At 45.5% G+C, this 27,918-nt stretch overlaps 1 protein-coding gene across 3 annotated transcripts in view; it reads left to right on the top strand.

Annotated features, from left to right (window-relative positions):
• Positions 1–27,918, top strand: part of LIMK1 (LIM domain kinase 1) — a 183,424-nt gene that overhangs the window by 110,770 nt on the left and 44,736 nt on the right. For all 3 annotated transcript variants that reach the window (XM_075335372.1, XM_075335371.1, XM_075335373.1), the window contains 3 exons: positions 19,179–19,317; positions 20,539–20,648; positions 22,693–22,863. In XM_075335372.1, coding sequence (XP_075191487.1) covers positions 19,179–19,317; positions 20,539–20,648; positions 22,693–22,863 — 420 coding nt within the window. The remainder of the gene's footprint in view (positions 1–19,178; positions 19,318–20,538; positions 20,649–22,692; positions 22,864–27,918) is intronic.

Below are 27,918 nucleotides of genomic sequence, written 5' to 3'. Positions count from 1 at the left end.
CAGACATAGCATAGCTCATCCTACTCTCAGGCATGAGAATCAGACCGATTTTTCAATCGCAAGTGTGACGCCGGCCTAAAGGGGGCTTTACACGCTACGATATCGTTAATGTTTTGTCGTCGGGGTCACGCCGTTAGTGACGCACATCCGACGTCATTAACGGTATCGCAGCGTGTGACACTTACCAGTAACCTAAAACGATCGCAAAAGCGGCCAAAGTCGTTTGCCGTGGAGAGGTCGTCCTGAAACCAAAAATCGTTTACCTCTCATTAGCGATGTTGTTCGTCGCTCCTGCGGCAGCACACATCGCTGTGTGTGACACCGCAGGAGCGACGAACATCTCCTTACCTGCGTCCACCGGCTATGCGGAAGGAAGGAGGTGGGCGGGATGTTACGTCCCGCTCATCTCCGCCCCTCCGCTTCTATTGGACGCCTGCCGTGTGACGTCGCTGTGACGCCGAACGACACACCCCCTTAGAAAGGAGGCGGATCGCCAGCCAGAGCGACATCGCAGAGCAGGTTAGTCTGTGTGACGGAGGTGCGCGATTTTGTGTGCGACGGGCAGCGATATGCCCTTGTTGCACAAAAGATGGGGGCGTGTACGCTCGCTAGCGATATCGGCAATTATATCGTAGTGTGTAAAGCACGCTTAAGAGTTAGGCTAGGGTCGATTAACTGTATTTTTGGTCTGAGTGTGCTTCGACAATATATCAGATTACACTCAGACCAATATTATTCTATGAGGCTGTGCACATGTCCATTTTTTTTTCCTCGGACCGAGGAACAAATTGCAGCATGTCCAAGTTGCATGCGATTATCGGATCGCACTCGTCCATGCAAGTCAATGGGTCCTTTCAAAAACTCGGACTGCACTCGGCTGACGTCAAGTTTTCACGCGCTGACAGAATGGAGAAGAAAGAGGCTTTTTTTTTCTATTTTCTCCACAATCTAGAAAATCGGATGACTCTGATCAAACTCTGATTAGCAAAAGGACCCATTTTCTAAAAAATATGGTCGCCTGACCCGGTTTATGTATTAAAAAAAAAAAAAAAAGAAGATTCATTGTCTAATCCCAGGTAACCCCCCTTCAAAGGCTCCTGAGTGGGGAGCCCCCCTGTGACATTCAGGGGATACACACCGATTTCCCCCCCCCCCCCCCCCCCCCCCCCTGTGCAGCAATGATGCTGAGGGCTCTCCAAAGTTCACAAATTCTAAAGCCTTCAAAATGAGAATGAATAATTTATGTCTTTCAATAAGTGTCTGAAGCTCCGTTACTCAGGCATGATGGCAGCTGTCGGACAGGACAAAGGCGCTGACAGGACGGCGTGGGAGTGGGATTAGGGGGCATGTGTACAATATTTCCCAGACTCCGCGTGGCTGCAAATGCTGCTATTTTCAGGTTGCATTTTTATGCCTTTATGTATAATCTTCTATAATTCACTGTATGTTGTATGTATGGTCTCATAAGGGGTTAAGAGTCGCTTCCGCTTTGCATCGGGGGTTTTCATTGGTCGTTCTTCTCCAGGGAGGATTTAAATGAAGCAATTGGGTTTCCCCCTTATTAATCGGAATCTGCAGAGCGATGATGTCATGGTGTCATCTGGCGGAGCCACGAGGGGCACGGCTGCTGCTGGTCTTTATGTTCCATGTAACAAACACCCCAAACCCACTTCCGATACACGCTGATGCTTCACTTCCATAAAAATAACACCGAATTTCCTCTTTGCAGGCGAGGTTAACCCTGTATATGCCGTGTGAGAATGCGAACTAGAATTGTAGCATATTGTTCATCATTGTTTCTCTTGTATTTACAAATATCACAGATATTGTCCATATAGCCACAATGATCAGGGCAGATGATGGCTGTAGCCTTTCCTACTATATAATCACATCTTGCTCTGTGCAGAAGTATACGCAGTAAAGTCATATTTCTACGTTAACATGGAAGTGACCCTAAAATACCAGCTCATATCAGGCTGAGCAGATATACCCAGTCATATCCCTCCATATCTTATGTTTCCGGCGTGGCTGTATCAGTACTCGCAGACCCAGGCTGTGGTTAGGATGCAGCCCACATACAGAGCAATGCTGCAGGCTGCCGTAATGCAGTTTCCTATGGTTGATTATGGTTGGCCAACACAGTCACTCTGCAGGGACCATGACAATAGAATGCCAGGGATATCTCTTAAAGGGGCAGTTCACATCAGAAGAATGAGTGAAGCCCTTCCTTGTGCTGTGTTGTAAGAATGTTGGATGTCCCAGAGAGACAGGACATTGCATCAACCAATTACTGCACATTTTCCAGTTTGTACAAAGCGATGTTATTACATTTTACATGTCACTTTTTCCATAAACAAATATTTAGTTTAATCACTCTATTCTTCTACAGAAATAAAAATATTGCCTGTATACATGTGTTTCTGAGTTGTTGCAGATTCTATTCAGCCAGTTCTTCACCACATCTATATACGGGAAAACTGGATTAAATCAATTGAATGATTATTCTATATTGGATTGCACTTCAAAACATATGGTAAAACATAAAGTGTAGGTGAATACAGAAAAATACAACACCCAGAACATATGAAGTGAATGGTAGAATCCATAATATATTCACGTTTATTAAGTATACAAATAAAAAGTTACATGAAAAGACACAGGAGCCATGGTCCCTGTATAAGCAGGAGGGTACATACTGTGAGCAGGTGTAATGTTGTGTCCCTCTGTTATATGGCACATGTCACCTTTTTCATGTACAGTGCCTTGCAAAAATATTCAGCCCTCTTGAATTTTTCAAGCTTCACACATCAAGATTAAAAATTTAATTTTATGGTGAAGAATCAACAAGTGGGACACAATTGTGAAATTGAACAAAATGTATTGTTTGTTTTAAACTTTTGTAAAAAAGAATAAACTGAAAAGTGGGGAGTGCAATATTATTCAGCCCCTTTACTTTCAGTGCAGCAAACTCACTCCAGAAGTTCTTTGAGAACCTCTGAATGATCCAATGTTGTCCTAAATGACTGATGATGATAAATATAATCCACCTGTGTGTAATGAAGTCTCGATATAAATGTACCTGCTCTGTGATAGTCTCAGTGTTCCGTTTAAAGCGCAGATGGCATCATGAAGACCAAGGAACACAACAGGCAGGTCTGTGATACTGTTGTGGAGAAGTTTAAAGCCGGATTTGGTTACAAAACAATTTCCACAACTTTAAACATCCCAAGAAGCACTGTGCAAGCGATCATATTGAAATGGAAGGAGTATCATACCACTGCAAATCTACCAAGACCCGGCCGTCCAGCCAAACTTTCATCTCAAACAAGGAGAAGACTGATCAGAGATGCAGCCAAGAGGCCCATGATCACTCTGGATGAACTGCAGAGATCTACAGCTGAGGTGAGAGAGTCTGTCCATAGGACAACAATCAGTCGTACACTGCACAAATCTGGCCTTTATGGAAGAGAGGCAAGAACAAAGCCATTTTTCAAAGATATCCATAAAAAGTGTTGTTTAAAGGGAACCTGTCATCAGAAATTTCGCCCAAAAGCTAAAAGATTCCCCCTCTGCAGCTCCTGGGCTGCATTGTAGGAAGGTCCCTGTTATTATTGTGCCCCATGTGAGACCAAAATAAAGCCTTTATAAAGTTCTACCTTTTTGTATGCAGCTTCTGTAAATCCGTCACGGGGGCGGGCTCTCTGCCGTCCGTTATTCTGCCCCCTGGTCCTGTATGCCGCCCCCATCGCTCCTTTCCATATCTGATGCACCGCCCACTGCTCCAGCCATCCCCGCGCATGCCCAGTGCCAGTCTCACAGGACTGAGCAGTTTGACCGCTGGTGACGTGTGCGCAGGCAAGTGATTATGGACGGGACTGTGACTGTTATCAGCAAGTACCCGGCCATAATCTCTTGAGCGCGCAAATCTCTCCAGCATTCACACTGAGCTCAGTGTAGATGCTAGACTGTATGGGCTGCTTCCAGGAATGACGTCCCTTTGTCACGTGATAGTATTTCGAACACGCCCCTATCACATGACAAAGGGACGTCATCCCTGGAAGCAGCCCATACAGTCTAGCATCTACACTGAGCTCAGTGTGAATGCTGGAGAGGTTTGCGCGCTCAAGAGATTATGGCCGGGTACTTGCTGATAACAGTCACAGTCCCGTCCATAATCACTTGCCTGCGCACACGTCACCAGCGGTCACACTGCTCAGTCCTGTGAGACTGGCACTGGGCATGCGCGGGGATGGCTGGAGCAGTGGGCGGTGCATCAGATATGGAAAGGAGCGATGGGGGCGGCATACAGGACCAGGAGGCAGAATAACGGACGGCAGAGAGCCCGCCCCCGTGACACATTTACAGAAGCTGCATACAAAAAGGTAGAACTTTATAAAGGCTTTATTTTGGTCTCACATGGGGCACAATAATAACAGGGACCTTCCTAGAATGCAGCCCAGGAGCTGCAGAGGGGGAATCTTTTAGCTTTTGGGCGAAATTTCTGATGACAGGTTCCCTTTAAAGTTTACCACAAACCACCTAGGAGACACCAAACATGTGGAAGAAGGTGCTCTGGTCAGATGAAACCAAAATCGAACTATTTGGGCACAATGCCAAACTATATGTTTGGCATAAAAGCAACACAGCTCATCACCCTGAACACACCATCCCCACTGTCAAACATGGTGGTGGCAGCATCATGGTTTGGGCCTGCTTTTCTTAAGCAGGGACGGGGAAGATGGATAAAATTAATGAGAAGATGGATGGACCCAAATACAGGACCGTTCTTGAAGAAAACCTGTTGGAGTCTGCAAAAGACCTGAGACTAGGACGAAGATTTGTCTTTCAACAAGACAATGATCCCAAACATAAAGACAAATCTACAATGGAATGGTTCACAAATAAACGTATCCAGGTGTTAGAATGGCCAAGTCAAAGTCCAGACCTGAATCCAATCAAGAATCTGTGGAAAGAGCTGAAAACTGCTGCTCACAAACGCCTCCATCCAACCTCACTCAGCTCGAGCTGTTTGCAAAGGAAGAATGGGCAAGAATTTTAGTCTCTCGATGTGCAAAACTAATAGACTCATACCCCAAGCGACTTGCAGTAATTGCAGCAAAAGGTGGTGCTACAAAGTGTTAACTTAAAGGGGACAAATAATATTGCACGCCCCAATTTTCAGTTATTTATAAAAGTTTAAAATAAGCAATATATTTCGTTCACCTTCACAATTGTGTCCCACTTGTTGTTGATTCTTCACCATAACATTAACATTTTTTATGTTTGAAGCCTGAAATGTGGGAAAAGGTTGAAAAATTCAAAGGGGCCGAATACTTTCGCAAGGCACTGTATCTGTTCATTTGCATAATTAAAGCAACACTCCAGCAGTTTGTTTGTTTTTCCAAGTGCTGGAGTGGCTCTTTAACTGTAAACCTCTTTCCTTTGATCTTTTACTCGCCCTCCAGCATTTTCATGCTTTTTCGGCACAGCTTGGGTCCTGCAGTACCATTTTGTGACTGGAACTTTTGCCTGGCCAGACGTTACGTCACAAGCACTGAACACAAGTCTACAGGAGCTAGAATGAGGCTCTCGTAGACTTGTTTTGAGTTGTGACTGCCGCCACGCTCCATGGAACACTGCAGCTACTGGCAGGTCACAAATCACTGGAGACAAACATCGCGGCGGGGATAGAAGGTGAAACTGCCAGAAGGTGAGTATCAAACAGAGGGCTTAGGTTTAAACGGAAAAAAAATCCAAATGTGGAGAAATAGGGAAAAAGTGCAATTTCATGATTGTTTTGAGGGGTTTTTTTCACCATGTTCACTATATACGGTAGTTAAATTGACAAGTCGGTATGATGCTTCAGGTCACTAAGAGTTCGCAGAAACCAAAGTTTTTTTCTTTTCTCTAAGGCTACTTTCACACATCAGTTTTCTGTATTCAGGCACAGTCCTTTTTTTTCCTGATCCAACGGATCCTGAAAAAAAAGTGAAAACCGTATCCACCGGATCCGTTTTTTAACGGATCCGTTATGCCGGATCCGTTAAAAAAACGGATCCGGTGGATACGGTTTGCATCCGTTTTTGCATCCTTTTCGTCCGTTTTTTGGCTGGATCCGTTTTGTTAATTACATTGGAGCATGCTCAGTTTAGAAAAACGGATCCGGCGGCCGCATCCGTTTTTTACCGCATTACACCGGATCCGGCGTCCATAGGCTTCTATTGTAAAACACGCCGTATCGCGCCAGATCCGGCGCGATGCGGTTTTTTTGCCGGACAAAAAAACGTTGCAAGCTACGTTGCCTCCGGCCGCCGCTTTAACTAATTTTGCCGCATCCGTAAAAAAACGGATGCAACGCAAAGCCATCCGGTACAATCCGGTAACAATGCAAGTCTATGGGGAATAAACGGATGCGGTACCGGATCCGTTTTACCCGTTTTTTTCCGGATTGAACCTGATGGCAAAAAACTGATGTGTGAAAGTAGCCTAAGGGGTGAAAAAAAATCAAGAAAGTTTGTCCAAGAAAAGAATATCACTTTTGTCACCATTTTCCGAGACCCGTAGTGTTCTCATTTTCTGGGATCTGGGCTTTAGTGATGGCTTATTTTTTTTGCGTCTTGAGCTGATGTTTTTAATCATACCATTTTTATGTAAATGCAATGATTTGAATGTCTGTTATTACAGTTTGAAAATAAATATATATAATATACACAGTACAGACCAAAAGTTTGGACACACCTTCTCATCTCTAGAACAACTGTTAAGAGGAGACTTTGTGCAGCAGGCCTTCATAGTAAAATAGCTGCTAGGAAACCACTGCTAAGGACAGGCAACAAGCAGAGGAGACTTGTTTGGGCTAAAGAACACAAGGGGTGGACATTAGACAAGTGTAAATCTGTGCTTTGGTCTCATGAGTCCAAATTTGAGATCTTTGGATACAACCACCATGTCTTTGTAGAAAAGGTGAACGGATGGACTCTACATGCCAGGTTCCCACCGTGAAGCATGGAGGAGGAGGTGTGATGGTGTGGGGGTGCTTTGCTGGTGACACTGTTGGGGATTTATTCAAAATTGAAGACATACTGAACCAGCATGGCTAACACAGCATCTTGCAGCGGCATGCTATTGCATTCGATTTGCATTTAGTTGGACCATCATTTATTTTTCAATAGGACAATGACCCCAAACACACCTTCAGGCTGAAGGCAAAAGGGCCAACAAGTGCTAAGCATCTCTGGGAACTCCTTCAAGACTATTGGAAAACCATTTCCGGTGACTACCTCTTGAAGCTCATCAAGAGAATGCCAAGAGTGTGCGAAGCAGTAATCAAAGCAAAAAGTGGCTACTTTGAAGAACTTAAAATATAAGACATATTTTCAGTTGTTTTACACTTTTTTAAGTATTTCATTCCACATGTTTTCATTCATAGTTTTGATGTCTTCAATGTGAATCTACAATTTTTAGAGTCATGAAAATAAAGAAAACTCTTTGAATGAGAAGGTGTGTCCAAACTTTTGGTCTGTACTGTATATTAAGGCGAACAAAAAATGTTATTTTGGCGTTTTGGAATAATTTTCTCGTCATGCTGTGTACCGATCAGATTAAATGAATTAATATGATGATAGATCAGGCATTTCTGAATGCGGCGATACCAAATATGTGTATATTTTTTCTTTTTTCAACTGTTTTATTTTCAATAAGGCAAAACGGGGGTGATTTCAACTTTTAGGATTTTTTAATTTTTTCATATTTTTTAAAACTTTTTTAAATTTTTTTTATTAATTTTACTAGTCCCCTTAAGGGACTTTATGCTTGCGCAGTGCGATCACCTGTGCATTTCTGCTGACCAGAGCAGCATCGCTGTTATTGTCGCTGCTCTGTCGGCTCTCACAGGAGTTATGGCATCATCAGGGGTCATCAGCTGACCCCGCACTAGCACGACAACAGATTGGTGCCAACGATTGCGTCACGGGGCCTTTGAGTGGGGAATCATGTGATTCCCGCCCAGGCCATTTAAATATCGCTGTCAGTATTTGACAGCTAAATCTAAGAGTTTAACAGGCACAGGTGGATCTCCAATCCACCTGCACCTGTTAGCTACACATATCTGCTGATCAGATGAACAGACATGTGCGGTGATTACCGCCGACTCGGCGCTGGAGCCTGCAGTAACTGGAGGGAGTCAACCAAGGACGTACCAGTACGTCCTTGATCGTAAAGGGGTTAAAAAAATCAGTCTGATTGTCATCCAGAAAAGAGAGAGGATTTTTTTCTCTCACTTGTTATCCATGTGTAGCATGTTTTTTTACTCAATAACTATTAATCATTTAGAGGAGCGTTTACAGTTTCTTATGTTGCAGAATGGTAAAAATGCTATACTGTGGCATCCTATTTTTTTCTCGCACCCATACACTTGAATGGGAGAGTCACATCTGATTTCACAGTGACAACGTAGCCAGACAGATTCTATCAGTGAAAAAAAAAAATCTGTTATCTGCACTGCCCCATTGATTAACATGGGTCTGAGTCCTGTCCGATAAAAAAAATAGCCCTGGTCTGAATTATACGCTTGTGTGCACGAGCCCTTGTGCGCGCCTTTTTTTGTAATCGCCCCTTCCCACCCCCAGCTCCTCCTCAGCCCTTCCCATTTTTGCAGAGCTGCTTCCAACCGTTGTTAAAATGCTCCGAGTTTTTTTTGCCTTTTTTCCATTATAATTTTTTTTAAGTTAAAAAATTAAACAAGAGAAACAAAAAAGAGGCATAAATTAAAAAAAAATCTATATCAACAGATCGAGATTTTGTAATCTTTATGTGACTTGCACACATTAACATGGGGAAAGTGTAACCAGCTGTTTCCTGAATATATAGATTTGCAGCTTAGTAAAGGCGCAATATTCCCATCATCAGTATGCAGATTATTCACATGACGTCTGTCACATTTGCTTGTACGGCTTTTTATCAATGACGTGAAAATGTTCTCAAGAGTTAAGAAAATGCATCTCGGACCGATTTACTGCCCTGTTATGTCTGCTGTTCTGTAACACTTCCGCTAGGAACATTCGGGGAAAATCTATATAGATTTTCAGTCAATGGGCCTATAAGATCAAGGAAAGAGTTAAAGGTCCTGTTGTATTTACTTAAGGTAAATTGATCCCTTTTTTTCCTTTGTGTGAAAGCAGAGTGAAAAAAAACCCTGCTGCTCCATCCAGGAGACACCTGGGCTCTTGCATAATCATCTGTCATTTTGTGTTGAGCCTTTAAGTGGCCATCAAGGACTAGAGGCAATATTACAAGAAAGCATAATCCACACCAGTCCTGCACTTTCCTTTTATTTCCTACTTTTTATTTTCTTAGCAGCGTTAGATGTCTCAATGAAGCAGAGTTAATTTTGTCATATTCGGATAATGTGCTGTGACATTGCGAGGTTTTAACCGTGGTTTTCCATTGGAAACATCCAAACAGTAAATTATGCTGCACAAAACTATGGTTAAATGACATCTCCAAAATAGCCAGTTGTTCTGTTCATTGGTTATCATCTATATATATAATTGCCTTATTCTGTCTGTCTGTCTGTCTGTCTGTCTGTCTTGCTCCAAAATTGTGTCCTTACCGTGACATGTCCTTACGGTGACAAACAGCGGATTGGCCGCTGGGCTCGCCATGGCCCTGCCCCCCGCACGGATTGGCCATGTCCTTACGGTGACAAACAGCGGATTGGCCGCTGGGCTCGCCATGGCCCCACCCCCCCGCACGGATTGGCCGCTCGGCTTCACGGATTCGCAATGGCCCCGCCTCCCCGCACGGATTGGCCGCGCGGCCTCACGGATTGGCCGCTCGCCTCGGCTCCTCGCCCCCGCACGGATTGGCCGCTCGCCTCGGCTCCGCCCCCCGCACGGATTGCCCGCTCACTCAGGCTCCACCCCCCCACACGGAATGGCCTCTCGCCCCGAGGTGAGCGCATCAAGGTCCTGCTGCGGCGGAACACACACACACGCACACACATAAGAACAGACACACACACATCAGATCACACTCACTCTCACACACACCTCACACACACATCAGATCGCATCCACGTCCTGCAGCGGCGGAACACACACACACACGCACACACATAAGAACAGACACACACACACACATCAGATCACACTCACTCTCACACACACCTCACACACACACACACATCAGATCGCATCCACATACTCACAACATCCCGTGATATCGCTTGCTTCTCGGCGGCGATACTGTGCAGTGACCTTCCAGGACCTGCCGGAGGATCACATGGCCGGAAGCATGTGGTATCTCCGGATGTTGTGATTGTGTCAGCGCGTATGTGCGATATCGTCAGTGTGTGTGTGAGTGTATGCGATCGGATGTGCGTGAGTGTGTTCTGATGTGTGAGTGTGTGTGTGTGAGTGTATGCGATCGGATCTGTGAGTGTCGGCAGAGGAGCACGGTGTGCAGCACAGCTGCTGGGACCGCCCACCGGTGGGCACAGGGAGAAGTGGGGTGTGTGAGTGTATGCAATCAGATGTGTGCGTGTTTACTGTGTGATGTGTGACTGTGGAGCACGATGGGGGGTGCGCAGCATGGGGGATGGAGCACGATGGGGAGTGCGCAGCATGGGGGATGGAGCACGATGGGGAGTGCGCAGCATGGGGGATGGAGCACGATGGGGGGTGCGCAGCATGGGGGATGGAGCACGATGGGGGGTGCGCAGCATGGGGGATGGAGCACGATGGGGAGTGCGCAGCATGGATGATGGAGCACGTTTGGGAGTGCGCAGCATGGGGGATGGAGCACGATGGGGAATGCGCAGCATGGGGGATGGAGCACGTTTGGCAGTGCGCAGCATGGGGGATGGAGCACGATGGGGAATGCGCAGCATGGGGGATGGAGCACGATGGGGAGTACACAGCATGGGGGATGGAGCACAATGGGGAGTGGAAATGGAGCACGATGGGGGGTGCGCAGCATAGGGGATGGAGCACGATGGGGGGTGCGCAGCATGGGGGATGGAGCACGATGGGGGGTGCACACCTCCCCCCAAAACACACACACACACACAGACACACACACACACACTGCCACACACGCACTGCACAACACACCACACACACACTGGGAACCACAAACACTGCCCTACACAGACACCCACACACACAGACAACGCCGCACACACACAACACCCAACACACAAACACCGCGGCACACACAAATATACGCACATACCGCACAACACACACATTGCACAAAACATACCTCCCCCCAAAACACACACACACCCCACACCCACACAAACCGCGCAACACACATACACAATGATACAGACACACAGCGCTCCACAAACAACGCAACACACACAACGCAACACACAAACAACACCGCTCTCACCCCCCACCACACCCAGACAATACCCAGAACACTTGGCAACTACACACAACAACATCTATATATATAACAAAAATCATACATTAACTACACAATATGTAAATTCTAGAATACCCTATGCGTAGAATCGGGCTACCTTCTAGTATATTATATTCATCCTGAAATTCACATAGGTGAAAATGAAAATTGCTCTGGAGATTATAAGGCTGTAGTGGAAAAAGTCTTTGCAGCGGATGCAACGCAGCATCATCAGTCGCAATCCGTCACTAACAAAAGTCTATGGGGAAAAACTGGATTCCTGCAAAATATTTTGCAGGATACCGTAATTCCTCAAGGCGACGGATTGTGACTGATGTAAAACAACGGAAGTGTGAACCTAGCCTTAACCACACGGCGAGAAAATCGGTGTGAGTAGAGCGCGATAAAACATCACATTCCACTCGGACCATTTCTAGCCTGTGTGTCAGCGCACGTGAGCGATTATTTTCTCAGCCCTAATCAGACCGAGAAAACAATCGCAGCATGCTGCAGGTGTAATGCGAGACTCATTTCTCTCACGCCCATTCAAGTGAATGGGGCGAAAGAAAAATCGCACTGCACTCGCGGTACACCGCGCGTGCAGAGCGAGAATCGCAATAGCCGGCTACAGAGGAGAGAGGCAGATAAAGCCCTCCCTCTCCTCCTCAGTGCCAGCCCGCTCTCTGCAGCGCCGGCCCTCCCCTCCTCAGCGCCGACCTGCCCCCCGCAGGTGAGGTCGGCTCGCACGGATGGACCGCAGTCGCAGGGATACTAGCATGACACTCGGCTCCTGCTGTGCTGCCAGCGCGAGCCGAGTGTCATGCAAGCATCGCACTAGTGCCCCGTGTGGCCCCGGCCTTAAGAGGAGACTTGTGCAGCAGGCCTTCATGGTAAAATAGCTGCTAGGAAACCACTGCTAAGGACAAGCAACAAGCAGAAGAGACTTATTTGGGCTAAAGAACACAAGGAATGGACATTAGACCAGTGGAAATCTGTGCTTTGGTCTGATGAGTCCAAATTTGAGATCTTTGAATCCAACCACCGTGTCTTTGTAGTAAAGGTGAACGGATGGAGTCTACATGCCTGGTTCCCACCGTGAAGCATGGAGGAGGACGTGTGATGGTGTGGGGGTGCTTTGCTAGTGACACTGTTGGGGATTAATTCAAAAGTGAAGGCATACAGAACCAGCATGGCTACCACAGCATCTTGCAGCGGCATGCTATTCTATCCGGTTTGTGTTTAGTTGGACAATCATTTATTTTTCAACAGGACAATGACCCCAAACACACCTCCAGGCTGTGTAAGGGCTATTTGACTAAGAAGGAGAGTGATGGGGTGCTACATCAGATGACCTGACCTCCACAGTCACCAGACCTGAACCCAATCGAGATGGTTTGGGGTGAGCTGGACCGCAGAGGGAAGGCAAAAGGGCCAACAAGTGCTAAGCATCTCTGGGAACTCCTTCAAGACTGTTGGAAAACCATTTCCGGTGACTAACTCTTGAAGCTCAATAAGAGAATGCCAAGAGTGTGCAAAGCTGTAAACAAAGCAAAAGATGGCTACTTTGAAGAACCTAGAATATAAGACATATTTTCAGTTGTTTGACTTTTTTAAGTATTTAATTCCACATGTTTTAATTCATAGTTTTGATGCCTCCAATGTGAATCTACAATTTTTAGAGTCATGAAAATAAAGAAAACTTTTTGAATGAGGTGTGTCCAAACTTTTGGTCTCTACTGTATATATTTGGAGTGCTGCTTATTCTCCCACCGATAACAGCTGAGCATGGAGAACCCAGAATGTGGAACAGGGTGAGTGGGGTTCGGCTAATGGGGCCAAGTCTCATGTCTGCTTTGGGCCTATGAGCTTGGGAAATGCACTCTCAAAGTGCCCCATCAAGTGTGGTGACACCCCTCTTATCCCCATATCTATCGTAAATAGGCTAAGTTCACATGTCCAGTAATCATCCATTAGAACAAGGGATGAGTGAACCCTATGAGTTAAGTGCAGTGTCCAATGCTCGAACTTGAACACAGTCTGTGTCAAAGTTTGGGTGCCGTTCGTATAACAATACAGTTTATTCAAAGACTACAGCACAGCCAACCAACAAGCTTTATTGCATGTCTACTCTGCTGTGAACAATAAAGCAGAAAAAATTACCTGGGCTCCCACCTATTTTTGATAACCACCGCAGGTAAAGCAGACAGCTGCAGGCTGGAACCCTCGGTTGTCAGCTTTACCTTGGTTGGTTATCAAAACTAGAGATAACACCATGCTCTTTTACAAAAAAATAAATAATTTTAAAAAACCAGTGTGAGGTCCCCCCTATTTTGGTAACCAGCAAAGGTAAAGCAGAGCGCTGATATTAACAGGCCCATTGTTATTTGGCCCTTCCCAGCCTGAAAATAGCAGCCCACAGCCGCCCCAGAAGATACGCTAATTCCAGAGCTTTTCCTGGCTCTTCCTGATTGCCCTGGTGCAGTGGAAATGGGGGTAATACTTTTGGGGTTGATGTCTGCTGGGATGAAGCCCAGGGGTTAGCAATTAGAGATTAGCGAACCTGAGGTTCGGTTTTCGAACTGAACACCAGATTTTAAAATCAAGGTTACGGTTCGTTGATTGGATGCTGTACGTGAAAACAAAACTCGTGCGAGCAACGCTGTGCTTAGGTATGCTTGGTGCTCAGCCCAGTGCGAGCCATTTGCAGTGTTTGAATGGCGCACACAGGGGGTAACAACAGCATGATTACATATAGTGTGCAACAAAAACAAAATTTTGAAAAAGCCCACCCACTGTCCCCTGGATGTATTCTGCTTATGGCTAGCTGTATGTTGGCGGAGAGACTGAAACTGCCAATCAGTGACTTCATCTGGGGTTCGGGTCAAGCTCGAAGCTATGGAGCTACGCTCGTTTGCTGCCGGCGAACTGAACCTCTACGGACCCACTCATCTCTATTACTAATGACCGTTGCGGCCCCATGAATACAATGGGCTGTTTAATTGGACCCTGGGGCCTATGCGTGGAGGTCTCAGTTCAAATTTTCATTATGGGGTCCCCATCTCTGGATTTCTATGTACAGCTCTGAGCAGGACAGTTGTCTTTAGAGATTGGGGTTTTTTTTTGCTTTTCAGTCCGATGCTGCAAACGCCAAAAATATGTGACTATAAGATTATAGCCTTCTGGCTGGTAATAGAGGGTGCGTCCATAATTGCTGGAAACAAAGCTTTTCCATCTGGACCCTCATGTTGGAACATCAGCCGCATATAACAGAACCAGTTTTGTTGATGAGATTTTAGGAAATCCTATTCATATGCAGAGGAGAAAACCCACAATGTAAATTGATGGACCTGTCACATTATGCTTGCAGTGCAAAGGTTTGTTGTTGTCGTTGGCACTTCCCTGTTTTGTCGTGTTAGCCATTTTTGCAAAAATGACGACAAAATGTTCAACTAATTAAGTTGTCAATATAAAAATAGCCTTTCATCAGATAAAACTAACAGAATTACCAAGCAATGGCTTTCTTCTACTTTTGGGTTACTAATAGATGGTCACTTTTATTTTTGAAATAGAAGCTTATGGAAATAGCTAATAAAAGATGGTATATTATATCTAATATATAAAGCTGAGTGTGTGTGCGTGTGCATATGTATGTATATGTGTGTGTATATGTATGTGTGGATGTATATGTGTGTGTGTGTGTGTGTGTATGTGTGTGTGTGTCTGTATATGTGTGTGCGTGTGTGTGTGTGTGTGTGTGTGTGTGTGTATATGTATGTGTGGATGTATATGTGTGTGTGTGTGTGTGTGTGTGTCTGTATATGTGTGTGCGTGTGTGCGTGTGTGTGTGTGTGTGTGTGTGTGTGTATATGTATGTGTGGATGTATATGTGTGTGTGTGTGTGTGTGTGTGTGTGTGTGTGTCTGTATATGTGTGTGTGTGTGTGTGTGTGTGTCTCCGCTAAAGGAAGGAATCCACACCGTCGCATTTACAGTCACAAACTTGCACAGACACCTCACTTAACTCAGGGAATGTCCTACACTATGTTTTGAGGAGAAAATTATACCCTTTACACCCTTTATAGTTATTTCACGAAGAAACCTGCTTACATTAAAGTAAATGGATCTGAGAGCTACAGGTCACTAATAGTTGCTGTAGGCAACAAAGGACATTCTTAGTATAAGAAGCTTATGTGTGAGGTAATTAGTGTTGAGTGAGTGGGTAACTATTCGCACTCACTATGCTGTTAGCGAGTACTGTCCGCTACTCGCATATTCGTTACAAGTAGCAGGCGCAATGTAAGTCAATGGGAAATATTCGCTAAGTAGTGAGTAACCCAAAAAGCCGTACTATTCGCTACTCGCACGAAAAGTTACTCGCAACTCGAGGGGTTACTCGCAACTTAGCGAGTATTTCCCATTGACTTACATTGCGCCTGCTACTCGTAACGAATATGCGAGTAGCAGACAATACTCGCTAACAGCATAACGAGTACGAATAGTCAACTACTCGCTCAACACTAGAGGTAATATGATTTCGGTGGAAAAACGGATAGAGAGAGAGACAAACGGAGACAGAAAGACAGAAAAACAGACAGAGAAACAGAAAAACATACAGAGTGATAGACAAGGAGAGAGGCAGACAGGTAGAGATGGATAGCGGGAGAGGGAGTGGGAGAGACAGAGAGATACTATCCAGAGCAACGCCAGCACTACAGCTAGTATATATACACTACAGTTCAAAAGTTTGGAGTCACCCAGAAAATTTTGTCTTTTCCATGAAAAATCATAGTTTTATTTATCAAATGTATTGTATAATGAATTACAAAATATAATCCAGACAGTGACGAGGTTAGAAATAATGATTTTTACTTGAAATAATAATATTCTCCTTCAAACTCTGCTTTTGTCACAGAATGTTCCTTTGCAGCAATTCCAGCTTTGCAGACCTTTGGCATTCTAGCTGTTAATTTGCGGAGGTAATCTGGAGATATTTCCCCCCATGCTTCCAGAAGTCCCTCTCACCAGTTGGATTTGCTTGATGGGCACTTTTTGCGCATCATACGGTCAAGCTGCTCCCACAACAGCTCAATAAGGTTGAGATCTGGTGACTTGGTTGACCACTCCATTACAGATAGAATACCAGCTGACGGCTTCTTCCCTAGTTCATGCATAATTTGTAGGTGTGCTTTGGGTCATTGTCCTGTTGTAGAATGAAATTTGCTCCAATCAAGCGCTGTCCACAGAGTATGGCATGGCGTTGCAAAATGGAGTGATAGCCTTCCTTATTTAAAATCCCTTTTACCTTGTACAAATCTCCCACTTTACCAGCACCAAAGAAACCCCAGACCATCACATTACCTCCACCATGCTGCTTGACAGATGGACTCTTCCAGCATCTTCAGGGTTCTGCATCTCACAAATATTCTTCTGTGTGATCCAAACACCTCAAACTTTGATTCGTCTGTCCATAACACTTTTTTTTTCCAATCTTCTTCTGTCTAATGTCTGTGTTCTTTTGCCCATATTAATCTTTTCCTTTTATTAGCCAGTCTCAGATATGGCTTTTTCTTTGCCACTCTGCCCTGAAGGCCAGCATCCCAGAGTCGCCTCTTAACTGTAGACGTTGACAATGGCGTTTTGCGGGTACTATTTAATGAAGCTGCCAGATGAGGACCTGTGAGGCGTCGATTTCTCAAACTTGAGACTCTAATGTACTTGTCTTGTTGCTCAGTTGTGCAGCGCGGCCTCCCACTTCTCTTTCTACTCTGGTTAGAGCCTGTTTGTGCTTTCCTCTGAAGGGAGTAGTACACACCGTTGTAGGAAATCTTCAGTTTCTTGGCAATTTCTCGCATGGAATATCCTTCATTTCTAAGAACAAGAATAGACTGTCGAATTTCACGTGAACGTTCTCTTTTCCTGGCCATTTTGAGAGTTTAATGGAACCAACAAATGTAATGCTCCAGATTCTCAACTAGCTCAAAGGAAGTTCAGTTTTATAGCTTCTCTAATCAGTAAAACTGGTTTCAGCTGTGCTATCATACTTGCAAAGGGGTTTTCAAGGGATTTCTAAACATCCATTAGCCTTCTAACACAGTTAGCAAACACAATATACCATTAGAACACTGGAGTGGTGGTTGTTGGAAATGGGCCTCTATACACCTATGTAGATATTGCATTCAAAACCAGACGTTTGCAGCTAGAATAGTCATTTACCACATTAACAATGTATAGAGGGAATTTCTGTTTCATTTAATGTTAGCTGCATTGAAAAAATATTGTCCTGTGACCCCGGTTCTCCCAATAGACGAGGATACAAAATGCATTTATGGATACACAATATTTCTTGATATTCCAAAAATGTGAGATATGGGACTTTCTGAATCTCACACACGACCATATGATGTATAATTGTGCTGTGTAAAGCAGTGGACGTCTGTCACCTGCTGACCAGTGTTGATCATTTGTACAGAACAATTTTATTCCATCAGACATATGCAATTTAATAATCCATCATTTTTTTATTATGACTGTGATGTTAATTATTTCGCCATCTGCTCTGAAAAGCGCTGCCAGCTTTGCCGTTTGTGTGACAATTTAATACTTTTGGCGCCACCTAGTGTAAGAAGCTGACTATAATGATACATATTCAACCAAAATGAATTGTACAGAGCTACGTCCTGCTTTTTTCTGCACTAAAAAATGCTTAAAAGTTGCATCAAAGAGGTATAAAAAAAATGGAGACCTCAACTAAAAAATGCAGCACAATGGCATAATCATAGTAGATTACTATTGAATATTTTGGTGCAGACACTTGCTGAACTGAACAAACGCAGCAGTAAAAATCTTCTTTTTTTGCCCATGGGAAACTTGCCTCCAACATCTTACTCAAGATTTTATTCTATTGACTTAATTTGTAAATTATTTTTGGTTTTAAGATGCGACAGCTAGCTCCCGCTGTGCTGCGAGTGTGGGCCAAGTGTCATGCCACTGTGATCTGATCCTGCGATCAGATTACATCTGCAGAGGAGAGGGAGAGATTAATCTCCCTATCTCCTCCATTTTCAGCTGATGTGATTATCGCACTGCACTCCAGTGTCATCCGAGTGCAGTGCGATGTTTCTCTTGTACCCATAAACTTGTATGGGTGCGAGCGAATACAGATCAGATTCCACCTGCAGCATCTTTGTCCGATTAGGGCTGAGAAAATAATGACATAGAATAAAATGGGTCCGGGTGGAATGCAATTTTTTTTATTGTATTCCTCTGTCCGTTTTACTCGCCGTGTGTCCTAGCTCTTAATATTAAAGAGGTTTTCCAATTTCAGAAAAGTGGTCTCCAGACATTTGCTGCCAGATATTGCACACCCTCCCTCGGTCCGATGCCACTGCCATGCTCGCTACCACTGCTCAGATCTTTTTTACGGCTGCAGCTGTGAAATCAAGACAATAGCTTGAATCACCGCTGCAGCCAATCAATAAGCTCATGGGTCTGCTGATGTAGACAGCATGAACCGCTAAACTCAGTGATTGGCTGCAGCGGTGATGTGCTTAGTAGTCATGTTATCATCACTGTAGTCAAAATAGACTGGAGGAACGTCAGGAAACTAGAAAACTGGAAATTTCCTGTTATTTTACACTTTTGTGGAAGTGGAAAAGTCTTTTAATATTAACATAATTTAATGGTTATAGTATCTGCAATATTTCACTTTGCATGTTTTTCAGTCATTGACCCTAAATTAAAGTTCTGATAAGTTTTTGTTGTATTTTTCAGGTGCAGTGACTGTGGCGTATCCTTATCCCACCGCTACTATGAAAAAGATGGGAGACTGTTTTGTAAAAAGCACTATTGGGCACGCTTTGGCGGGATGTGCCAGGGCTGCTCGGAGCATATTACCAAAGGACTAGTTATGGTAAGAAAAAAAAATCCTGTTCTGTCACTTGTCTGACAATGAAGTAGATCTAAACTGTTGTCTGCAAACCATCAACTGTTCAAAGGTTTATATGGTAATGGTGGAAACACAGCAGAGAGGCTGAAGGTTTCAGAGGAGATGCAATAACCAATTTCAGCAGTAGCAAATAATCCACGGCACTCACCCTTCTGCATTTAGTCCATAATTCCTCTTTATTTTGTCCACAAACAATGGTGAGATAACAGGCAGCCGACGACTGTTTGAAATGTTGAGAAACGTTTGTAGCCTGCTGTGCTGTTTATGTCACTGCAGTAAGTGCACGACATAAAGAGGACTTTTATGGATTAAAGGGAATCTGTCAGCAGGTTTTTGCTATGTAATCTGAGGACAGCATGCTGTACGGGTTAAAACACAGATTTCAGCCATTTGTCTCTTATCAAGGTACATGCTGTTGTTTACTTTTGAAAGATTGTTTAGCACTATTACCTTATCATAGCTCGAACTACAGCATCATGTGCCTGGTAGTCCGACACTCCCCATCCTGTGATTAGCAGCTCACAGTCTATAAGCATTGTACATACAGAACCTGGTGTAGGTGGGTTAACTTTCTGAGCTCTGCTGCATTGCTAAATCTAAAAACTATAAGGCTATGTGCGCATGTTGCGTACTGGCCCTGCAGAAACTTCTGCAGCGATTTGAACAGCACACGTGCGCTTCAAATCGCTGCAGAAACAAAAGCCGATTTCATGCGCTCTGCATGTAGCCCCTCCCATAGACAGAGCAGGAGCTGCAGGCAGAGTGCACGAAAGAAGTGACATGTCACTTTTTAGAACGCGCACTTCAGGCAGCAGCTGAAGCGCTGCACTCTAATACGCCACGTGCGCACGTCTCCTGCACAATCTCCATAGATTATGCTGGGGATGCAGGACGCATGCAATTACGCAACGTGCGCACATAGCCTAACTGTTTCAGAACCTCTGCACCCAGTAAACTAAGTGATACATCATTAGATTCAGAATCTCTTCGTCTACATTATGTTGCTCTCAGATTTCGTAGCAAAAACTTGCTGAAAGATTCCCTTTAAAAGCAAAAGAGTGAGTGCTGGAGATTATCTTATTCTATTCTAATAAACTGTTCTCTGTTTCCAAGGGCAACTAGAGATACATTTTAGACTAATTTCTCTTATTGAAGATTTGACACTGATTTCTTTTGGTTTGATAGGTAGCGGGAGAGCACAAGTATCACCCTGAATGCTTTGTATGTTCTCGCTGTTCTGCTTTTATTGGTGATGGTGAGACATATGCCTTGGTGGAGCGATCCAAGTTATACTGGTAAGAGAGATTGGTCCCCGTTATATAGTCATTCATGTACCACCTAGCCAATTATCCACCTTAATTCCACATGGTACATAGACTGTACAATCCATACTAATAATCTGGATGGTTACTGTTTCTTACAGGGAATTTGTCTGTATAATTTTACTTAAGGTAGTAGTGGTATGGCTGTGTAGGCGATAGGCCCCCAGTAAAAATCATACTTTTTTTTAATAGAAATCTGATGTGCCAATTACGTCGAAATTTAACATTCTGTGGCTGTCAGTACACTGTGCGTGTCAGTACACTGTGCGTGTGTCAGTGCACTGTGCGTGTGTCAGTGCACTGTGCGTGTGTCAGTACACTGTGCGTGTGTCAGTACACTGTGCGTGTGTCAGTGCACTGTGCGTGTGTCAGTGCACTGTGCGTGTGTCAGTACACTGTGCGTGTGTCAGTACACTGTGCGTGTGTCAGTACACTGTGCGTGTGTCAGTGCACTGTGCGTGTGTCAGTGCACTGTGCGTGTGTCAGTACACTGTGCGTGTGTCAGTACACTGTGCGTGTGTCAGTGCACTGTGCGTGTGTCAGTACACTGTGCGTGTGTCAGTACACTGTGCGTGTGTCAGTGCACTGTGCGTGTGTCAGTACACTGTGCGTGTGTCAGTGTACTGTGCGTGTGTCAGTGCACTGTGCGTGTGTCAGTACACTGTGCGTGTGTCAGTACACTGTGCGTGTGTCAGTGCACTGTGCGTGTGTCAGTGCACTGTGCGTGTGTCAGTGCACTGTGCGTGTGTCAGTGCACTGTGCGTGTGTCAGTGCACTGTGCGTGTGTCAGTGCACTGTGCGTGTGTCAGTGCACTGTGCGTGTGTCAGTACACTGTGCGTGTGTCAGTGCACTGTGCGTGTGTCAGTGCACTGTGCGTGTGTCAGTGCACTGTGCATGTGTCAGTGCACTGTGTGTGTGTCAATGCACTGGCACTGCTTCTTCCAGGTGTATAGACTAGACACACCCCAATCTCACTAAGGCCTAAGACATACGGCATGAAAATCGGAGTGAGTGGAATGCGATAAAACATCGCATTCCACTCGGACCAATATTAGCCTATGTGCCAGCACCCATGAGCGATTTTCTCAGCCCTAATCCAACCGAGAAAACAATCGCAGCATGCTGCGACTGTAATGTGATCCTTGTTTCTTTCTCACCTATTCAAGTCTATGAGGCGAGAGTAAAATCGCACTGCACTCACAGTACACCGGTGTACCGCGAGTGCAGAGCAAGAATGGCAATAGCCGGCTACGGAAGAGAGAGGAGATAAATCCCGCCCCTCCTCAGCGCCGGCCCTGCACTCCGCAGCTGTCTTGCGATCGGACCTCAGTCGCAGTGACACTCGCATGACATTCGGCTCCTGCTGTGCTGCCAGCGCGAGCCGAGTGTCATGCGAGGATTGCAGTAGTCCCCCATGTGGCCCCGGCCTCACAGCCTGAGTTGTATGTGGCTACTATTTCTCATGACTGGCACTTTAGACTACTGCAAAGAAAAGTGTTGTTTTCATTGAGGGTCAGTCACCTACTCAGTTATTCCACTACTTACATGTTTAAAAAGTGTTAGAACAGCTTCCCTTAAGGCTATGTGCACATGTTGCAGATTTGTTTGCAGAAATTTCTGCACCAAATCTGCATCTCCTGGTAAGAAAAACGCTGTGGCAAAAACTTTTTTTGATGGTTTTTTTTATAATGCGTCTTTTTTATTGCTTTCAATGATGAAACCACAGCTAAAAACACAAAAAGAACTGACATGCTTGAGATTTTTTTCTGCAACCAAATCTGCGAAAAAATCCTGAACGTGTGCACAGCACTTCCGGATTCTCATTGACTTTGCTGGCATCAGGATTTCCTTGCAGATTTGTGAAAATGTGCAAGCAAAAACGCATGAAAAAATACAAAATCTTACTTTATAAACCCCCTGATCTGATTAGTCCTATTTCATGATTATGTGAATAATCTGCTGTTTGATGTCCTTTCTCGCATAGTGTCATATAACATACTTTATTCCTCGTGACAGTGGACCGTGCTACTACCAGATCTCGCTGACCCCAGTGATTGACTCCCCGGTGTCTCGATCCCCGCACACGGTGACCCTGGTGTCTCTTCCTGCATCCGATGGGCGACGTGGTCTATCAGTGTCCATCACTCCATCATGTGCTGAGCATTCTCACACTGTGCGAGTCCGGGAGTAAGTACATCCTACCGTGTGGAACTAGACAATTGGGTTTAACAGAACCCTTCACTCTCCCTTTTTTTTTTTTTTTTTTAATATATGTAAAAAAAAATCTGCACAAGATGATCCTAAAGAAGTCGGTAGAAAACCTGCAGATCCTAAACAAGTCGGTAGAAAACCTGCAGAGAGAACAGAGTAGCCCCCCATTTATCTGTTCTAGCTTGGAAATGAGTGGTGGTGGAGCTTATCTAAAATGTAACAATATATGTGTCCTACCACACACAGGACAGAGGGGGGAGGCTCCTGCTGCAGTCCTTTACCTTGCAGACTGACACAAGTCAGTAACAATAGTAAGGATGATCACCAGGAAAATGTAGACAAGATTTATTTATATATTTCTCAGTATTCATTGTAATATGCAACAAAATTCGATCAAAACAAAGTAAAAAAAAAATAAGGAAGAAATTGCTGACAGATTTTTATTTTAATGTATTTTTTCCTTAAAACCACATAACACTGATTGTAAAAGTGATGGACTCCTATACTTCAGACTATTAAGAAAACAAGACATATTTCTTCTGTTTTTTATTATTTTTCAGATGTCTCCATGGACACCATTTTTTCATTGCTTGCGTGCTCATAGATTAGGTCAGTTTGACCCGGTCTGGAGCCAATGGATTTTTTTTTTCCAATAAATAGTTGACAGAAACTCTTCCAAATATCAAGTATTTGTACAAGATGTGTATAGAGGAAGGAATGGGATTATGTGTTTGGTTTTGCATCATTTCATTTGCTGTAGTAATATAGTAAATGCTGTGGTTAAAGGGGTTGTCCAGTATAGAAAACCATTCACTGACAGGTAAAGGCCCCGTCACACACAGAGATAAATCTTTGGCAGATCTGTGGTTGCAGTGAAATCATGGACATATTGTTCCATTTGTACACAGCCACAAACCTGGCACTGATTGTCCACAATTTCACTGCAACCACAGATCTGTGAATCTAAAGAAGCATGTAATGATGAGTGAGTTTCAAAATACTCGGATTCACGATACTCGTAACGAGTACTGTCTAATACTCGCGTATTCATTCCAAATAGCGTGTGCAATGCAAGTCAATGTAACGAGTAAAGCGGGCTTTACACACAGCGACATCGCTATCGATGCCACTGGTGAAAGCATCCGCCCCCGTCGGTTGTGCGGCACGGGCAAATCGCTGCTCGTGGCACAACATCGCTTACACCCGTCACATTTACTTACCTGCCTAGCAACGTCGCTGTGGCCAGCGAACCGCCTCCTTTCTAAGGGGGCGGTTCGTTCGGCGTCACTAAGCAGCCGCCCAATAGAAGAGGAGGGGCGGAGATGAGCGGGCCGAACATCCCGCCCACCTTCTTCCTTCCTCATTGGCGGCGGCCGCAGGTACGGTGATGTTCCTTGTTCCTGCGGTGTCACACATAGCGATGTGTGCTGCCGCAGGAACGACGAACAATCTGCGTTCTGCAACAGCAACGATAATCGGGATTAGAACAACCGGACAACGATCAACGATATGGTGAGTAATTTTGATCATTAACAGTCGTTTGTGCGTTTCACACGCAACGACGTCGCTAACGAGGCCGGATGTGCAGGAACGACGAACAACCAATGGCATGCACAACCAACGATATTATGAAAAGGAGCGACGTGTCAACAATCAACGATTTTTGACGTTTTTGCGATCGTTGATCGTAGCTCCTAGCTGTCACACACTGCGATGTCGCTAACGACGCCGGATGTGCGGCACAAACACCGTGACCCCGACGATATATCGTTAGCGATGTCGCAGCGTGTAAAGCACCCTTAAGTCACACACAACGTTATCGCAAACGGCGTCGGATGTGCATCACGAACACCGTGCCCCGACGATATACAGTTAGGTCCAGAAATATTTGGACAGTGACACAATTTTCGCGAGTTGGGCTCTGCATGCCACCACATTGGATTTGAAATGAAACCTCTACAGCAGAATTCAAGTGCAGATTGTAACGTTTAATTTGAAGGTTTGAACAAAAATATCTTATAGAAATTGTAGGAATTGTACACATTTCTTTACAAACACTCCACATTTTAGGAGGTCAAAAGTAATTGGACAAATAAACCAAACCCAAACAAAATATTTTTATTTTCAATATTTTGTTGCGAATCCTTTGGAGGCAATCACTGCCTTAAGTCTGGAACCCATGGACATCACCAAACGCTGGGTTTCCTCCTTCTTAATGCTTTGCCAGGCCTTTACAGCTGCAGCCTTCAGGTCTTGCTTGTTTGTGGGTCTTTCCGTCTGTCTGGATTTGAGCAAGTGAAATGCATGCTCAATTGGGTTAAGATCTGGTGATTAACTTGGCCATTGCAGAATGTTCCACTTTTTTGCACTCATGAACTCCTGGGTAGCTTTGGCTGTATGCTTGGGGTCATTGTCCATCTGTACTATGAAGCGCCGTCCGATCAACTTTGCGGCATTTGGCTGAATCTGGGCTGAAAGTATATCCCGGTACACTTCAGAATTCATCCGGCTACTCTTGTCTGCTGTTATGTCATCAATAACCACAAGTGACCCAGTGCCATTGAAAGCCATGCATGCCCATGCCATCACGTTGCCTCCACCATGTTTTACAGAGGATGTGGTGTGCCTTGGATCATGTGCCGTTCCCTTTCTTCTCCAAACTTTTTTCTTCCCATCATTCTGGTACAGGTTGATCTTTGTCTCATCTGTCCATAGAATACTTTTCCAGAACTGAGCTGGCTTCATGAGGTGTTTTTCAGCAAATTTATCTCTGGCCTGTCTATTTTTGGAATTGATGAATGGTTTGCATCTAGATGTGAACCCTTTGTATTTACTTTCATGGAGTCTTCTCTTTACTGTTGACTTAGAGACAGATACACCTACTTCACTGAGAGTGTTCTGGACTTCAGTTGATGTTGTGAATGGGTTCTTCTTCACCAAAGAAAGTATGCGGCGATCATCCACCACTGTTGTCATCCGTGGACGCCCAGGCCTTTTTGAGTTCCCAAGCTCACCAGTCAATTCCTTTTTTCTCAGACTGTACCCGACTGTTGATTTTGCTACTCCAAGCATGTCTGCTATCTCTCTGATGGATTTTTTCTTTTTTTTCAGCCTCAGGATGTTCTGCTTCACCTCAATTGAGAGTTCCTTAGACCGCATGTTGTCTGGTCACAGCAACAGCTTCCAAATGCAAAACCACACACTGTAATCAACCCCAGGACCTTTTAACTACTTCATTGATTACAGGTTAACGAGGGAGACGCCTTCAGAGTTAATTGCAGCCCTTAGAGTCCCTTGTCCAATTACTTTTGGTCCCTTGAAAAGAGGAGGCTATGCATTACAGAGCTATGATTCCTAACCCTTTCTCCGATTTGGATGTGAAAACTCTCATATTGCAGCTGGGAGTGTGCACTTTCAGCCCATATTATATATATATAATTGTATTTCTGAACATGTTTTTGTAAACAGCTAAAATAACAAAACTTGTGTCACTGTCCAAATATTTCTGGACCTAACTGTATCGTTAGCGATATCGTTGTGTGTAAAGTACCCTTTAGTGTCTGCATGCATTAAGATACCCCTTCCATGACCCCCATAAAGTATGATGCCAACAAAAGTGCTCCCCACAGACGGCTTGATACCCCAACAGTGAATTCCTACACAGTACCCTCCACAGGCATAGTTTGATGACACTACATTAATCCCAACCCTGCTAAGTATGACATAGTGACCCCATCACGGTATGATGGCCCCAACACAGTCCTCCATACAGTATAATGGCCTTCATCTATATATATAATTGCCTTATTCTGTCTGTCTGTCTTGCTCCAAAATGACGTCATTACCGTGACAACCGTCGCATTGGCCGCTCAGCTCGGCCCGGCCCACGCTCCCCACACGCATTGGCCGCCCGGCTCCGGCCACCCCCCCAGCACGCATTGCCCGCTCGGCCACGCCCCCACACACTGTGCCTGCTCGGCCATGCCCCCTACACACAGTGCCCGCTCGGCCACGCCCCCCCACACAGTGTCCGCTCGGCCACACTCCCCACACACTGCCCGCTCGGCCACGCCCCACACACACTGTGCCCCGCTCGGCCACGCCCCCCCACACACTGTGCCCGCTCGGCCACGCCCCCCACACACTGCCTGCTCGGCCACGCCCCCCACACACTGTGCCTGCTCGGCCACGCCCCCCACACACTGCCCGCTCGGCCACGCCCCCACACACAGTGCCCGCTCGGCCACACACCCCCCACACAGTGTCCACTTGGCCATGCTCCCCACACACTGTGCCCGCTTGGCCATGCCCCACACAACGCTGAGCCTGCTCGGTCACGCCCCACACACTGCCCGCTCGGCCACGCCCCCCCCCACACAGTGTCCGCTCGGCCACACCCCCCCCAAAGTGTCCGCTTGGCCATGCTCCCCACACACTGTGCCCGCTCGGCAACGCCGCCCACACACTGTGCCCGCTCGGCCACGCCCCCCACACACTGTGCCCGCTCGGCCACGCCCCCCACACACTGTGCCCGCTCGGCCACGCCCCCCACACACTGTGCCCGCTCGGCCACGCCCCCCACACACTGTGCCCGCTCGACCACATTCCCCATACACTGTGCTCGCTCGGGCCACGCCCCCCACACACTTTGGGCACCTATACACCTCCCCCCAGGACTACTCCTATTATCCTCCTCTCTCCCCCCAGGACTACTCCACCTATTAGACACCTCCCCCCAGGACTACTAAACCTATTAGACACCTCCCCCCCAGACTACTAAACCTATTAGACACCTCCCCCCAGGACTACTAAACCTATTAGACACCTCTCCCCCATGACTACTCCTCCTATTGTCCTCCTCTCCCCCCAGGACTACTCCTCCTATTGTCCTCCTCTCCCCCCAGGACTACTCCTCCTATTGTCCTCCTCTCCCCCCAGGACTACTCCTCCTATTATACTCCTCTCTCCCAGGACTACTCCTCCTATTAAACTCCTCTCTCCCCAGGACTACTCCTCCTATTATCTTCCTCT

Source organism: Anomaloglossus baeobatrachus, chromosome 2 (genome assembly GCF_048569485.1).
Source record: "Anomaloglossus baeobatrachus isolate aAnoBae1 chromosome 2, aAnoBae1.hap1, whole genome shotgun sequence".
Classification (NCBI taxonomy): Eukaryota; Metazoa; Chordata; class Amphibia; order Anura; family Aromobatidae; genus Anomaloglossus; species Anomaloglossus baeobatrachus.
The sequence above is the reverse complement of the archived record's forward strand: the minus strand, read 5'-3'. Positions and strand labels throughout refer to the sequence as shown.